General features: G+C 39.8%; 5 protein-coding genes and 1 non-coding gene across 6 annotated transcripts; 3 read left to right on the forward strand and 3 right to left on the reverse strand.

Moving 5' to 3' along the window:
• Positions 1-23: 23 nt before the first annotated feature.
• LOC111783266 (H/ACA ribonucleoprotein complex subunit 2-like protein) lies at positions 24-1,199 on the forward strand. Its single transcript, XM_023664181.2, has 4 exons — positions 24-272; positions 375-444; positions 634-739; positions 852-1,199. The coding sequence occupies exons 1-4, from the start codon at positions 131-133 to the stop codon at positions 1,011-1,013; spliced, it is 480 nt and encodes a 159-aa protein (XP_023519949.2). The 5' UTR covers positions 24-130; the 3' UTR covers positions 1,014-1,199.
• A 405-nt stretch (positions 1,200-1,604) lies between these two features.
• Positions 1,605-4,815, forward strand: LOC111783267 (uncharacterized). Its single transcript, XM_023664182.2, has 6 exons — positions 1,605-2,125; positions 2,293-2,435; positions 3,028-3,171; positions 3,263-3,448; positions 3,587-3,711; positions 4,262-4,815. Exons 1-6 carry the CDS (start codon positions 1,900-1,902, stop codon positions 4,485-4,487), a joined length of 1,050 nt encoding a protein of 349 aa, XP_023519950.2. The 5' UTR covers positions 1,605-1,899; the 3' UTR covers positions 4,488-4,815.
• Positions 4,816-5,224: 409 nt separating this feature from the next.
• On the reverse strand, positions 5,225-5,298 carry TRNAV-AAC (transfer RNA valine (anticodon AAC)). The gene has a single exon. It is a non-coding gene; the product is annotated as a tRNA-Val (tRNA).
• A 396-nt stretch (positions 5,299-5,694) lies between these two features.
• Positions 5,695-6,920, forward strand: LOC111782763 (tetraspanin-11). Its single transcript, XM_023663566.2, has 2 exons — positions 5,695-6,198; positions 6,359-6,920. The coding sequence occupies exons 1-2, from the start codon at positions 5,695-5,697 to the stop codon at positions 6,662-6,664; spliced, it is 810 nt and encodes a 269-aa protein (XP_023519334.1). The 3' UTR covers positions 6,665-6,920.
• Positions 6,921-6,996: 76 nt separating this feature from the next.
• Positions 6,997-8,866, reverse strand: CAS (calcium sensing receptor). The gene is made up of 6 exons (XM_023663565.2): positions 8,568-8,866; positions 8,236-8,481; positions 7,889-8,081; positions 7,656-7,797; positions 7,443-7,574; positions 6,997-7,370 (listed from the first exon to the last, which is right to left on the reverse strand). The coding sequence occupies exons 1-6, from the start codon at positions 8,784-8,786 to the stop codon at positions 7,124-7,126; spliced, it is 1,179 nt and encodes a 392-aa protein (XP_023519333.2). The 5' UTR covers positions 8,787-8,866; the 3' UTR covers positions 6,997-7,123.
• A 210-nt stretch (positions 8,867-9,076) lies between these two features.
• LOC111782761 (putative phospholipid-transporting ATPase 9) lies at positions 9,077-14,492 on the reverse strand. The gene is made up of 11 exons (XM_023663563.2): positions 13,320-14,492; positions 11,868-13,210; positions 11,676-11,786; positions 11,319-11,595; positions 11,142-11,230; positions 10,929-11,043; positions 10,651-10,860; positions 10,437-10,562; positions 10,256-10,354; positions 9,939-10,130; positions 9,077-9,840 (listed from the first exon to the last, which is right to left on the reverse strand). Exons 1-11 carry the CDS (start codon positions 13,713-13,715, stop codon positions 9,208-9,210), a joined length of 3,591 nt encoding a protein of 1,196 aa, XP_023519331.2. The 5' UTR covers positions 13,716-14,492; the 3' UTR covers positions 9,077-9,207.
• Between the last annotated feature and the right edge of the window lie 645 nt (positions 14,493-15,137).

The raw sequence follows: 15,137 nt of genomic DNA on the forward strand, positions 1-15,137 counted from the left end.
TCGATTCTCACCTTAAACCCTAGTAACGAAGAAGAGCGGAAGCCATAAACCCGAGAAGACAGCAATCTCCGTCGTCGTCGTCACAAATTCCTCTCCGGCAGTTCCATTTTGGATACTCTCATCGGAAGAAATGGGGAGTGATAGTGAGGTAGAGAAGTCGCATAAGAAAGACAAAGAAAAGGAGAAGAAGAAGCTGTCGGCTCTTGCACCAATTGCCAAGCCCCTTGCCGGCAAGAAGCTCTGCAAGCTCACCCTCAAGCTTGTTCGCAAAGGTATTCCATCTCTTTTCTCTTAACACCGCATTTGTTCTTCATTTTCCTTGATTGATTTGGTCTTTGGTTTGAATATGAAAACATTCGTCATTGTTCTTTCAGCCGCTGAGCATAAGTGCTTGAAGCGAGGGGTAAAGGAGGTTGTCAAAAGCATAAGGCGTGGTCAGAAAGGGTAATGTCTGCTTTGAATAGATCTAGTTTTTATGCTAAAGATAGAACAATGAACAAGGAAGGAGGAATGAATGATGGAACATAAATTTAATTCCAATATGATCATTTCTGGATGGATTGAAATCAAAACAAGGCTTTGGAACATCTATAGTTGAAATGTAGTTCATGAAATTCCTTGTACTGTATGCAGATTGTGTGTAATAGCTGGAAACATATCCCCCATTGATGTGATCACTCATGTTCCAATCTTATGTGAAGAGGCAGATATTCGCTACCTATATGTTCCTTCCAAGGAAGTAAGTGAGAAGTCATATCAAGTTCATTAGGATCCTTATAAGTTTGCTCAACCAGAATTTGCCATGATTCTTCGTTCCTTCTGATAATGATAATGGCATGTACGTTCTACAGGATCTCGCCAGTGCAGGTTCGACCAAGAGGCCAACATGTTGTGTGCTGGTACAAACCAAACCAAACAAAGGGGAGCTTGGATCAACTGAACAAGAGAAACTCAAGGCTGATTATGATCAAGTTGTTGCAGAAGTATCAGAATTTACGAGAACCCTTTTCTAACGAGTAAAGCTTTGTTTTTTTCTTTTTTTTGTAACTTTTCTCAAGCATTTTTCTCCAAACTTGTCGTGTACTCTGTATTACTTTCAAAGTTGTTTGATCCTACGCCACCTTGACAACTAGTGTGACTGGTCTAGACGTGATTTTTAGAATTGTTGTACAAAATTATGGGAGGAGTTTGACAACTAATCACACCCTCGTAGTACATTTTGAGGTGATTCAGGTAGACTTAGACACACAGAAAATACGACAATACAACATAAACGATTTGGGGTGGCATGGGCATGTGGTCACAGACAACACGGCTAGGATGGATACGACTGTGATATGCATCTTTTTAATCTTAAATTTGCTTACTTGTCATAGATATAGTTAGTCTTAATGTTTGATCAAAATGTTGTTTTTCAAATTTATAAAAATTAACATAGACTTTGAGAAAATATATCACTTTTAACTGAAATTAAGGTGATTAATACTTTAATTAATTAATTATTGATTTAATGCATAATTAGTTTAAGACTAAATAGATTTATAATTTTTAAAAAGATTTTATTTTGAATTATTTTTATTAAAAAGAGAGGAAAAATCTTGAATCTTTTTGTTGGAACATTGGTGGGAGTGGTAGCGTGGTTGCGTGTGCCAAAAGCGGCGGTGAATCCAGTTATGTGAAGTAAACTCGAGCGACTCACCGACGAAGCTTTGCTCCCACAGGTCAACACCAAGCAATCCTCCTGAAAGAAAAGGCTTCATGCCCAATCTATATATTTTAGTGTAACGTAAATCGCACTTTCAGTTCCCGATCCTTTTCAATTCACATGAAATCTGGTCTTCATGGTGCCTTCTTGAAGCTTGATTTCATTTCCAAACAATTTTGAAGCCCTTCGAATCTATGTGCTTGGAAATGGGTTGCTCTTTTTCTGGGTTGAATGCTCTGTACGACGCTGTTAACGGCGGCGGAGACATTTGGATCAACGAAAATCGGTTCAGGATCGTGAGGCAGCTCGGTGAAGGCGGGTTCGCCTTTGTGTTTTTGGTCAAAGAGGTTATTTCCGACTCGTCTTCTGCCTCCGGCGGCGGTCTTGCCAAGAAATTGAAGGACCCATCTCGTCTTTCTGGTTCGCCTATTTTCCCTAATATGTGTTTTTGAATTCCTTGTTGCGTTTTCTGATCTGAGTCCTTCGGAAATGGATTTTAAAATGCTTCAATCTGATCTGGATCTTGAATTTCTTTATATATGGCTAAAGATGTGGGTTCTTTTTCAATGAATTCGATTCTTGTGTAGGCGATGGCACTTATGCTTTGAAAAAGGTACTAATTCAGAGCAGTGAGCAATTGGAGCTGGTGAGGGAGGAGATACGTGTTTCGTCGCGTTTTAGTCATCCCAATCTGCTTCCACTTCTTGACCATGCTATAATTGCTGTTAAGGTAGCGCCTAATGATGTTTTCCTCTGTCTGCTTTGAGTTCTAAGTAATTATATTCTCTTTTAGGACACTACTTTTAGTGTAATAAGGCATTCAGGAGGCTTTGCTTTTGGTATCTGCATATCTATAGCTCTTGAAACTTCCCACATCCAATTATGAAGTAATTTAGTCGTTTGAATCATTTGATCTCTAGGTTCCTACCAACCAGCTTTGAAGGACGGTGCTAATTCTGTTGAAATTTTTGGAAATGAAATCATAATCACCTTAGTATCTTCGTTTTAGTGAATATAGCAAAAAGTTTGTCTTCTTTTATACACTTCTAGTCTGGATTATGGATGAACGGATGGATTAATATGCGGGTTTTTCCTTGGAGATTAGATGTCGTTACGATGTTGCATTGACTACGAAAACTCAGAAACTCGTTCCTCGTTAGGCAACAACCTTTTCATTTTGAAGGGTGTAGTTTCTGATATATAATAATTTGTTCTTTTAGTATTGGCATTACCATCACCATTTAGGCTTCTGGTTCAAGTAATACTTTCTATGAATGGTATTGTCATTGACTGTGCATAATCTTTCTTTTGTTATGGGGTAGTCATCTACTGAAGGATCTGTGAAACATGAAGCATACTTATTATTTCCAGTTCATTTGGATGGAACATTACTGGACAATTCCCAGGCCATGAAGGCTAAGAAGGAATTCTTTTCTACATTGGATGTTCTGGAGATATTTCGTCAGGTAATGGCCGTTCGTAGTTTTCACCTTGAGCAGTTTACGTCTTGTGGAATTTTCTCGACTTATTTATGATGAGTATCTGTTCCTGCTGCAGCTTTGTGCAGGGCTTAAGCATATGCACAGTGGTGAATCTCCTTATGCACACAATGATGTGAAACCTGGTAATGTTCTTGTAACTCATAGAAAAGGGAAATCACCTCTTGCAATATTGATGGATTTTGGTAGTGCTCGACCTGCTAGGAGAGAAATTCGTTCTCGTTCGGAGGCACTCCAATTGCAGGTTATTGATTGTTCATCTTTCTTTTCCCATACTAGTAGCAGGATTTTCTTGTATTCTGCAACAATTACTTACAACAGGTTATACCAACTGTAAAATTTCTGAATGAATTTGTTGCACTTAACCTTATTTTCTCTTTAGGAATGGGCATCTGAGCATTGTTCAGCACCTTTCCGAGCACCGGAGCTGTGGGATTGTCCAAGCCATGCAGACATTGATGAGAGAACTGATATTTGGTCCTTGGGATGTACTTTGTATGCAATAATGTGAGTACCCATAATTTTCCTTGGAGATTATTGAATCATATCAATTTTCAGAAACGATGATAGTATGTTCTTACGATCATAATCACGTCGTTAGTTGCTTTCTAGGCAAAACTACCTTGTAACGGTCCAAGCCCACTGCAAGCAAATATTGTTCTGTTTGGACTTTCCCTTTCGAGCTTCCTCTCAAAGTTTTTAAAACGTGTCTACTAGGGAGAGGTTTTCACACCCTTATAAAGAATGGTTCGTTCTCCTCCCTACCGATGTGGGATCTCACATACCCCTTCTGACCAAAAGCTTTTAGTTTGCTGCATCATAAGTTTACAGCCAACCATGAAAAGGGCCATTTAAATGCGGGTTAGCTTATTAAATAGTTATACTCTAGGAAGAAACCGAACCGAAGTTACCCTGAACTCCAATTCAACCAGATCTAATGACTTAGAAGCTTCTTGTTTTCGTTTAACGTGTTGTACCATCATCCTTCATCTAGTTGGTATGGTTAATTATTTGGAACAAATGCATCAAAACTTCATGACATTATTGATTATTGCAGGTATGGGATGTCTCCATTTGAGTATGCACTTGGAGAATCTGGTGGAAGCCTTCAATTAGCAATAGTAAATGCACAAATCAAATGGCCAGCAGGGCCTAATCCTCCATACCCTGATGCTCTCCACCAGTTTATGAAATGGATGCTCCAGCCCCAGGCTGCAGTTCGACCTCGGATCGACGATATCATCCTTCACGTTGACAAGTTGATCGCTAAGTTTTCTACTTAGATAAACAGGGCACGAGACAGAAGGTGATATCCGTACACATTTTCGACAACTTTTGTTCCTCAAATTGTAAGCAGGTACAGTTTTTGTTATCTGAGATTAGTTTTTCTCTGTTGTCTTAAGTGTAGCCAGGAATTTTTTTCCCTTATTTACCCATAAAAATTCTATCAACCACTCAAGTTTTCCTCTAGTTTGTAGAACAATGAATCGAGATTCTATAGACTGGGTCGTGTACTTTCAGGGATTGTTGATTGTTTCATAAACAACTGCATAATGTTGCTCAAAGGATGATCATTCTATACCATATTGGTCCAACTGAGGCCGTTAAATTTATACATTTTTATAAGTTTAAAGGTTTAAATTGATATAATCGAAAACAGGCCGAGTTTAGAGCAAATTATTACAACAAAAAAACGTCGCGAAATGGGTGAACTACTACAACAAAATTACCTGTATTCAATGATTATATGTTAAGAGACTGAAAATTTTCAATCTAAATTTATCTCTTATTAAGAAATAATTACATTTTTTTGGTTGGAAGGAAATAATTTCCAACCAAAAAATACATAAAATTAATAATCATCAAATTAAAGAGATTGAAATTGAAAAATTAATAAAGAGATTGAAATTGAAAAATTAATAAAGAGATTGAAATTGAAAAATTAATAAAGAGATTGAAATTGAAAAATTAATAAAGAGATTGAAATTGAAAAATTAAAAAAAAAAAAAAAAAATGAAACTGGCGTCGACCGGATTCGAACCGGAGACCTTCAGTGTGTTAGACTGACGTGATAACCAACTACACCACGACACCAGAGTGAATGCACATTAAATTAATTAATATATTTTATTGTTTAGATTATTTTCAGTAAAACACAAAAACAATCTTCGTGTATTTATGGGACTACAGTTTAAGAATTGTTTTGTTTTGTTTTTCCATTTCTTTTTCTCTGTATATAATATTTATATATATTATATTATATATATATATATATATATACGCACGTGACAGTCTTGAATCCAGAAGGAAGACAAAAGTTGGTCTTGTTCATTCCCTCTCCTTCGTCTTCTTCTAACTAACTAATCCCTCCCTCACTTCAACCCAAATTAGCGCTTTAATTATTGTTAATTCCCTTCCTTTCAATCTACTCGCATTTCACTCAATTCATCTTCATCTTCATCTGAATCTGAATCTGAATCTTCAACGACGATGTGCCGTTTAAGCAACATGTTTGTGTCTATCCTAAATAGCTGCACATTGATCGTCGGCTGGATCGCCATCCTCTCCGCCGTTCACGTCCGCCAACACGGCGGCACCGATTGCCAGAAGTTTCTTCAGGACCCTGTTCTCATCGTCGGAGTCTTCTTCGTCGTCGTTTCGTTGCTCGGCCTCATTGGATCCTGCTGCCGCCTCAATTCCATCCTCTATCTCTACCTCATTGTCATGTTCTTGTTGATATTAGGGCTCATGGCCTTCACAGTCTTCTCCCTGTTGGTCACCAATAAAGGAATTGGACAGGCCGTGTCTGGGAGAGGATATAAGGAAAATCGCCTTGGGGATTACTCGCATTGGCTTCAGAATTACGTCGTTGGTAATGGCAATTGGATTCGTGTTCGTAGCTGTTTGGTTGATGCGCCCATTTGCCGGAGCCTCGCTTCCAATTTCCACGAAAAACAGGCTGATTTCTACAAGCAGAATCTCTCCCCCATACAGGTGCCTCTTTTGCATGGAACCTATTAACATTTCTTTTTCATACATTAATTCAAGTCTTGGCCTCGCCCCTGTTGTTCATGATCCATCGTATCTGAGAATGATATATTGAGTTTTCAGACGACCACCAATCTTGTCTAAACCAATTTGAATTATTTTGCAGTCTGGCTGTTGCAAGCCACCGTCCTACTGCGGGTTCAAGTTCAAGAACGCCACATTCTGGATAGTCCCTGAAGCAGGGCCGGCGGTGCCGGACAGCGACTGCACCACCTGGAGCAACAATCAAAATACTCTGTGCTACGATTGCAAGTCCTGCAAGGGCGGAATTCTGGTCAACATCCGCAAGGAATGGAGGCGTCTTGCCATTTTCAACTCTTGTGCCCTCATAGTCATCACTATCATCTATTGCATCGGCTGCTGCGCCACCAGAAACAACCATAAGTATAACAGATACAATGCCTATCCTTAAATATTCTTCATGCTTCCTTCATTACCCTGTCTGTAGATTTTATATGGTCACAACAACACACACATGCCCAAATGATATAGCTCTGTATAATTCTATTCTCTGAAAAAGTGATGTTTGTTGATGGGTATGTTTTTGGTGCCTTCTACTTGTATCACATACACATATGGCCTGTTCAGAATTTTCTTGATCGTCTGTAATTAAAGGCTATATACAACAGTTCTGCAGCTATCAAGTATTTCCTATCTTGTTTTCTTTCTGTCTACAGTAATTATACCTGAATTCTAACCTGGTCTTGAATTATTCGATGTTCTGGTTAGTGGGAAGCGGTTGAATGACTCTTAATATGATGCTATTTCTACCTTTTCACCATTATCAACCAGAAAAATATAGCAAGCAGTAACTGTGGCCAGATACAAAGACTAAATCAAATCAAGAATTACAGCATGAATAACCAAGATTTTAATCAGCACCAGGAAGCAATTTTTGACCAGATGCTGTAAGTGAGGTCGTGCCGAAACGTTTGGTTGCGGCGGGGATGACTCGGGACGGCGAAAGGATCTCTGCAAATGAGAACTTATATGTATCTGTCCCTAACCGACTCTGTAACCAACCTTTGCTACCTAAAAACCCATCTGTTACAATCCAGGAGTTCTTGAAGCCAAGCCTTGTCAGTGCTTTTGCAACTGCTTTCCCCGAGTCTGAGTACCTGAATTTCCAGAAATTTAATGAACAAATGAAGTAGATCAAGGAAATATTTGAGTCAGGCAAGATTACTCACGAGCCCAAGATCACTATATTGGAGCCTTTGTTAAGTTTCTTGAGATATGATATCTTGATGGCTGAAAGTTCAGCTTCTAGCTTCTTTACATTTCGGACAATGCCCCGCAACTTGCTTGGTAATTCTTCCAAACTGAAACAATTTGATGCAAATGCTGATAAGGTGCCCGCCCCCATATGGGATTTATGAAAAATGCAATCTTGTTTAACTTACGGAATGGCAATCAACTGGTTCTTAGCACTGGATGGAAGGCGAGGAATGCCAGACTTATCCTTGTCTTTCTCGGATCGTATATCGATCAGAACGTAATTGCTCGACGAAATTAGCTCAAGTGTTTGAGCAGGAGAGAGCTCACCTGGTCAAGAATCAAGATACAGAATTAAATCACTCTGTACAAACGAAACCTCCAAATCAAGAGGCATTTCCATAAAAGAGAGCAGATGCACCTTTGTAGCCACGAAAGCTGAAAGATATGGCAGACCAAATAGGAGGAAAGAGCAGGTATGCCACGGCTAAGACTCCAGCAATTTCTGCAATTACAAGAGGGTCTGCTGTGGAGATTGTCTCGACAGTCGATGAAGCTATCGGCTTGGCACCTTCAATGACCTTCCCAGTTTGTTGTGCTGCACCTACTACAGTCTGCAACCATGAAAGTTATTTGATATGTGAATCTGGGTTTGATGAACACAGTCGAACAGATACTAAAATCATTGAGTAGAGCAGACCCAGATGTGAAAAGTCTACTGATTCTCAGCCATGAGTAAATAATATCGTCCAATTAAGAAGCACAGACCTGAGCAGCAGTTAGAACAGGCTGGGTGTCAATGCCAGAGCCCTGAAGTGCTTCGAGGGCTTTCTTTGAAGCCTCAGAAATTGTTGGAGAAGCAACCTTCAGCGCCTCTTCTCCAGCCTGCTTTACAATCGGCAGCGCCGCATCAACACCCGGCTTCAAAATAGTTCTAGCAGAGTCAATGAGCTGTTGTGCAATATCAAAGAAATTCGAGCCCGCTTCTTGAACCTGATCGATCGTCTTCTCCACCTACCATTCCACAAAGCATTAAACAACTGTGAGAAATGCTTTGTTGAAACCCAACCATTTACCTGGAACAAAAGAATGATACTTACATCATTGAGAGATGAAACGATTTGGTCCTTATTGAGAGCCCTAGCTTCATAGGGAGAGGAAATTAGGGCTAACATCGAAAGGGTAGTGGACGCCGGTAAGCCAACGGAGATGGGACGGAATTGAGATTTGGAATCGGATCTTTGAGAGGACGAAGGCAGTGAAGGAAGTGAATGATGTGGGGTAACGGCAGAAGCTCTGACGGCCATCTTCATCGCCATTGTCGCTACCTCTGGATGACTGAAACAGAGCCACCAAACGGCGAGCGAAGAAGAAGAAGAAGAAGAAGAAGAAGAAGAAGAAGAAGAAGAAGAAGAGAGGGATTGAGGTGATGACTTGGCACAACACTGGATTTCAATTCGTGGCTCCAAATTCCCCAATTAAAATAATGATAATTCAATTATTTTGATTTTTTTTATTCTATTTTCAAATTTTCAATTTTAATTCTCTTATTTTCATTAAATCCTTTTAACCAATTAACTGGCGCTTCTCTTTGTTTGGCTTCAACAAGGAGCAGCAGAACACAAGAATCTTATATACATCTGTTGTATAAACATATGTATATATATATATACACATTGAGAAGAAACTTCCTATGCAAAAGTGTCAGATCTTTCTATGGTAAAGGATCTCATCAGCAGACTAATGGTTGTTGCTTTCTGGGATTTCTCTAAGATGCTTTGATGCTTTGAACCGAGCTGTGTAACCGACGGTTGTATGTCGTAACGATCGTTGTCTCACTACTTGACAGTATTCTGGGTCGTTCGTGTGCCCATCGGCTTTTATCCATTGAATCATTTGATGATTCATTGGGAAGAATCGCATTTGGATGGATGCGTAGATGAAGTATGGGAGAAGGGAAGCTCCCAGAGCTAATAGTGTGAGGATCCAAAACGATGGCGCCGGGGCGCAGGCCTCGACGAAGACCTGAAATGCAGTGGTTGATATGGTTGGGTTTATAGCTCCATATGCCATGAGGAATAAGTACCAGAGAATGATGCTGCCCCAGATGAAGAGATGTTGGATATATGTGAAGTAACTGATTGACAATGCCATTTGACAGTTTACAACCCAGACGACACAAGTGTACATGGTGACGCCCAGAATTTCCAACCCGACGACCTCTCCACTGCTGCGGAAAGCTTGATATTCGATTGCCCCGACACAAAAGAAGAAGATGATGATAGAACTTAGTAGCCCGTTGAACACCCAACCGATAACTCGAACCCAACTAAACAACACGTTTTGGACACCTTCTTGGTATAAAAGTGGGAACTGAAATGTTAAAACACAGGGTAATGAGGCCTTTGACATTGTACTTAAGGTAGCCAAAAGATTGCATCCATAAGAAAATGGTTCGACGTTGGACTTACCTTGAGACAGTGCCGGGATGAGACGTCCTGGTCGAATACTCCCAATGCGATCACAGGGAGAGACGTAAAGAAGACGTTATACAGCGAAAGGAACCAGTCATCGAATACAGATTGGCCGGAGAATGATGCATACAACTCAAAGAAGAAGAGAGTGAACCCAAAAACAATGTTCTTGTAGAAGAAATAGCATATCTGCCACAAAGAAAACTCGGTCAGTTCGATATCTCAACTATTTTACTGCGTTTCATCAAAGTCGAGACTCGATTTTTCAAGTTTAAGAAGCTAATGTCGAGCACTATTTAAAGATCATATATTACCATGGAAGAGATTCTCCTGTAACACCAATGTCCATGCACAAGGAGCAACCGCTCCAAATATCGAAACTGTGCTATGGCAATGTCGCTCGACATGACTGCCTGAAACTCAGAAGTTCAAAAGTATGAAACAAAGTTGTTTTGATCACATAGAACATAAAGTGGGGATCTGTTTCAAATTTACCTGCATCCCTTCTACACCGCTAATACCAATCCCGATATCCGCTTCTTGAAGCATCCCGACGTCGTTTGCACCATCACCGACTGCTAGAGTGGTGCTACCTGTTTTGACCTTAACCAATTGGGTAACCTGCATTTATGTAAGAAGCATTCTATTAGACTTCTGCATCTTATTTCTTGATTTCACTGTCTGGAAAAGGGTAAGAAGGTATGCTTACTTGTGCTTTCTGTTTAGGAGATGATCTGCAGCAGATAACTGAAGCACAGCCAATGGCAAGCTCCAGAAATAAGTTCTTCACATCGTCCTCCAGAGCGTAGGTGAGCGACTTTCCATCAATTATCAAAGCCAATGCTTCCGGGGTTTTGCTTGAAGATGCAAGTAATGCTTTTGCGTCGGTTATTTGTCGAGTCACGCTTTCCTTAAACGCCTGAAAGTCAACAGACTCCTATCAGTTCCACAATCCTGTCGTTCACTTTGTGAACTTGGTTTGATTACCTTGATAGCTGCAGATTTGTGAACCTCTTCAACTTGGTCTAGAGCTTTTCCTTCCACAGTCTCTGAGCTGATAGTGATTTGCCTCATTCCTTGCCTAAGTAAACTACAAGCAAAGCTGAAGAAAGGGCGTTCGAGTTCGGGAACGAGAAGCAGGTTAGCACACCGAACATCAACAAGAACTAGTACTCGAAAACTCGAATAGATTATGCTTACCCAATGTTGATGGCTGTTTCCATTTTATCACCAGTCAGCACCCATATTTTTATACCAGCCTGAGCAAGCTTGTCAATGCATTCAGGGACCTAACAAAACAAAACAAAACAAACAATAACCTGTCTGTTCTTCCTCTTCGTGATATGAGTTTATTAGTGTCCATAACTTAATCCATACCCCATTTTGAAGTTTATCTTCAACTGCTGTAGCACCAAGAAGAATCAAATCTTTCTCGATGCTTTCTGTTAACCGATCGATGGTGTCGTCACGATCCGTGCTCACTGTGTTCTTGGCTTTCATGAATTCTTGATGAAATTTATTAAACTCCTCCACTTTCAGCTCACGGTACGCTAGAACCAAAGTTCTTAAACCGGCATCGGCGTACTCATTGATGTGCACCTTTGTCTGTTCTTCAAACTCACTTCCATTCTTTGCAAGTCTTTCAAACATAACACTGCATTTCAAGGTAAAAGGTATATGAGAAAACATGTCTTTGCCATAAAGAACATAGATCGCTCCTTTAAGTTCACCCACCTGTCAGCTCCTTTACAGAGTAGTAGTAGCTGTCCCTGTGCATCTCTTACAATCACAGACATCCGTTTTCTTGTGCTATTAAATTCCAAAACATCCAGGAGTTGATATGATCTGCAAAACCATAGCCATAAGTTCAATGGTGATTAATCCAAAGACTACTCCAAGCTGCAACAGATAAAAATATGAACTGACCTTTCGACTTTTCGGGCCGAGGTTGGATCGAACTCCCGCAACGAAATGCTTGTCTGAGTCCGTTCATAGAACTCGAATCCAAATTCTCTGGCTGCAATCACAAAAGCTGCCTCGTCTGGTGATTCAGCTTCATATGAAATGTTTCCTGTTTCCTCATCAATTTCTGGCAATGCAGTATGACAGATAGCAAGAAGCTGTAGGAACTTCTGGATTACATCGGCTCGAGGCTCGTTCACCCAATTACCATCCATTATTCTTTCGTCCTTGAAATTGAACCCCTTAATGAACGGTTTTTCGCTGCTAAGACGTGCAATGTTGGCCTCTAAATTTTCAGGTAAAGTTGATTCCTTTCGTCTTGCAAAAGCTCTCTCTACTTCTGTAATTCCTCGTCCGTAAGCAGTCCCGCCCACCGAACACTTGATGAACTCCATTGAATTGCAGGTTAATGTCCCAGTTTTATCAGAAAGAATGGTGTCAACTTGGCCAAGCTCTTCATTCAAATTCGAGGTACGAGCACGAGCTGGCTTATCAGTTTCCTCATGGTACATGTGAAGATCTTGGTTGATGAAGACACTCTGCAGAACTTTGACAATTTCAATGGACACATACAATGATATGGGAATCAAATAGCTAAAAAGCATCAGAGCTGTCAAAAACTGCAATATTGCCGCAGCTGGAGCGTTTTTGGGATTGTAATATATTGTGGTATCGTCTGGCCTAAGGTACCATCTCGTAGCTCTTCCGTTCTCTATATCGTCCCTAGTCGAAACTCCGAAAAAAATCGACCCAGCAATTGATATTAAAACCAAAACAGCAAACAGGAAGAACACAATCTTATCCATCCTCTTCTCAATCTTGCTTCTCTTGGAAGGAGGAGCTGTTAAGTTCTGAATAACCTTCGTATCATGACCCGTGAAGATCACGACCCCGTATATAAAATCCGTGTTTCGCAGCTTCGAGTCACGAAGAAGAAGCTGCTGAGGGCTGAGAGGGTGTTGCTGTTCTTCAAGCTCCATACTTCCCACAAAGGAATACAAATTTGCATTGGGGTCTTCACATTTTATTACAGCCTTGAAATTCTTAAAGCTCGAATCCTCGTGGAAGTTCGAGCTTGCTTCTAATGCATTCTTTAGCTTCAAATTCGTTTCGCCATCAAGATTCATCGTCTCGACATAGCAAATCGCTTCCTCGTAACTCGACGACAGTAAAATGAGATCAGCAGGGAAGAATTCATCCTTCTCCACCTTAACCACGTCCCCAACTTTCAAGTCCATCCATTTAGTCTCAACAAACTCACCCTCTTGAATATGTACTTTCACTATCCTGTTATTCATCTCCATGTCCTGAAAACAATATCCACATAAACACAAAAACAGTCATGCCACTGCAGATTTCAGATCAAAAAAGGATATGGTTTCATAAACAAGCAGTAGTTCTAAGCTCAATTTGTACCTGTTTGGTTCGCCTCCAATCTTCAACACCCTCTTTGCCCATGGTGACACCAATAACAAGAAGAAGAGGAAGAACATTACTGATAGGCGAATAAGGCGAGAGAGGGCTAAAGGCAAGCAAAGCACAAAGGAGGAAATACAAATTGGCAACCCTTCTGAATTGCTCAAACAAGGATCTGGGGAAGAATGAAGCAATAGTATACTTTGAAGTTTTGACATAATTGCCTCCATAGTTGAGAAGACTCGCCTCAAAACCATCTGGATCGTTACAGTAAACTACCCTTGAGAACCCTGGCCCTCCAATTAATGACTGTTCATCTTTGAATGATGCTCTACCACAAGGAAAGGCATGAATCCTTCTGAAATGCTGCTTCCTTCGTCTTCTACCACCGCCCATTTCTAAGCCAACACCAAAAACAGCTCTCTTATTCCAGAAATGGGGTCTTAAAAACAATCAACAAATAAGGAGCCCAGAAATCAGAAACCCCCAAAAGGCAGATTCTATGAAACAGAGCAGTTTATACTGTTCTAAGCTTCCTCCCTTTCATTTAGAAGCCCCCAGATTTGACCAACACAAAACGCTGCTTCAACAAAACGAAGGTAGATTTTAAATGAAACCCTGAAAGGTAAAAACAAAGCCAACCCACAATGGGATATTGAAAACTCCACCATTTTGTCGCTCGAGCTGGAATCTCACGTCAACGGCAAAACCGAAGACTACCCGCTGGAGAGGAAACCTATCCGACAGCGTTGACCAAGCCATTTCCCCTTCTTCAAGTCAATAAATTTTGATCTCAGCTCAAAAGGGTACAAAATTTGCAGAATCAACAACAATAAAAATCTGGGTTTCGCGTGAAGGGCTCTGTTTTAACTTTCTAAGCTTGTTTATGAGGTGAAACTGGAAGCGATCTTCCAGATAATGAATGAACTTCGCATAAAAGTAAAAAGAGTTAGCAGAGAATCAGTAGTGAGTAAATACCAAGATCTGACCCAATTGGAAATTTCCTGCCTTAAAAAGAATTGTAAAAACCAACAACTTTGTTTCTTTCTTTTTTCCTTAAAATCAACGAATTCTGAGGTGATTCATGTCGGAAATGGAGACGAAAATGGTTATAAATGGCAGTTAATTAAGAATGAAGGTAACTGGACGATAAGCATGAGAGGATCTACTGAAATGTTCACTGAACTAAATGCAAGGAAGATAACGATGAACAAAAAGACCGCGGAAGAGGCTGCGTTGTGATAGGGTCAAACTCGTCCATTCACATGCTTCAAATATTACATATCTTTTCTCTCTCTAGATTAGTCACAGACATAATTCTCATTATACCCAAAATACCCTTTATTCTACCCGAAATTACCTCTTAATTAACCATTTTTTTAATATATAAAAAGATTATTTGAATCTAATTTTTTATGTGTTTATATAAAGTTATTGATAAATTGGATTCTTTTTCCTTATAATTCCTGCCGGTGACGACTGTGATGACGCCGTCAACCCGTTTTAAGAAGCGCCAAATTCCTCTAAATATTTTTAAGAAAATTACAATAATAATTTTATTTCTTTTTCTTTTTTATGCTAAATTATCAATATATCTTCTGTCAAATTGATGACTTTTCTTTCCCTTTTTCTTTTTTTTTTCTAATATTTCTCTTTCAATTTTATGAATATTTACGAAAAGAATTATAAATATACCTTGTACCCATTATTAAGGAATGTAATATTAGAAAGTCGAGCGTTTTCATTGAAAAAACGACATATCGTTACAAAGTCAAATGAATTATAATTATATATATCACATTTAATTCCTGCCTCGTT

The sequence above is a fragment of the Cucurbita pepo genome, chromosome 20, assembly GCF_057944985.1.
Source record: "Cucurbita pepo subsp. pepo isolate OVF chromosome 20, ASM5794498v1, whole genome shotgun sequence".
NCBI classification, from domain to species: Eukaryota; Viridiplantae; Streptophyta; class Magnoliopsida; order Cucurbitales; family Cucurbitaceae; genus Cucurbita; species Cucurbita pepo.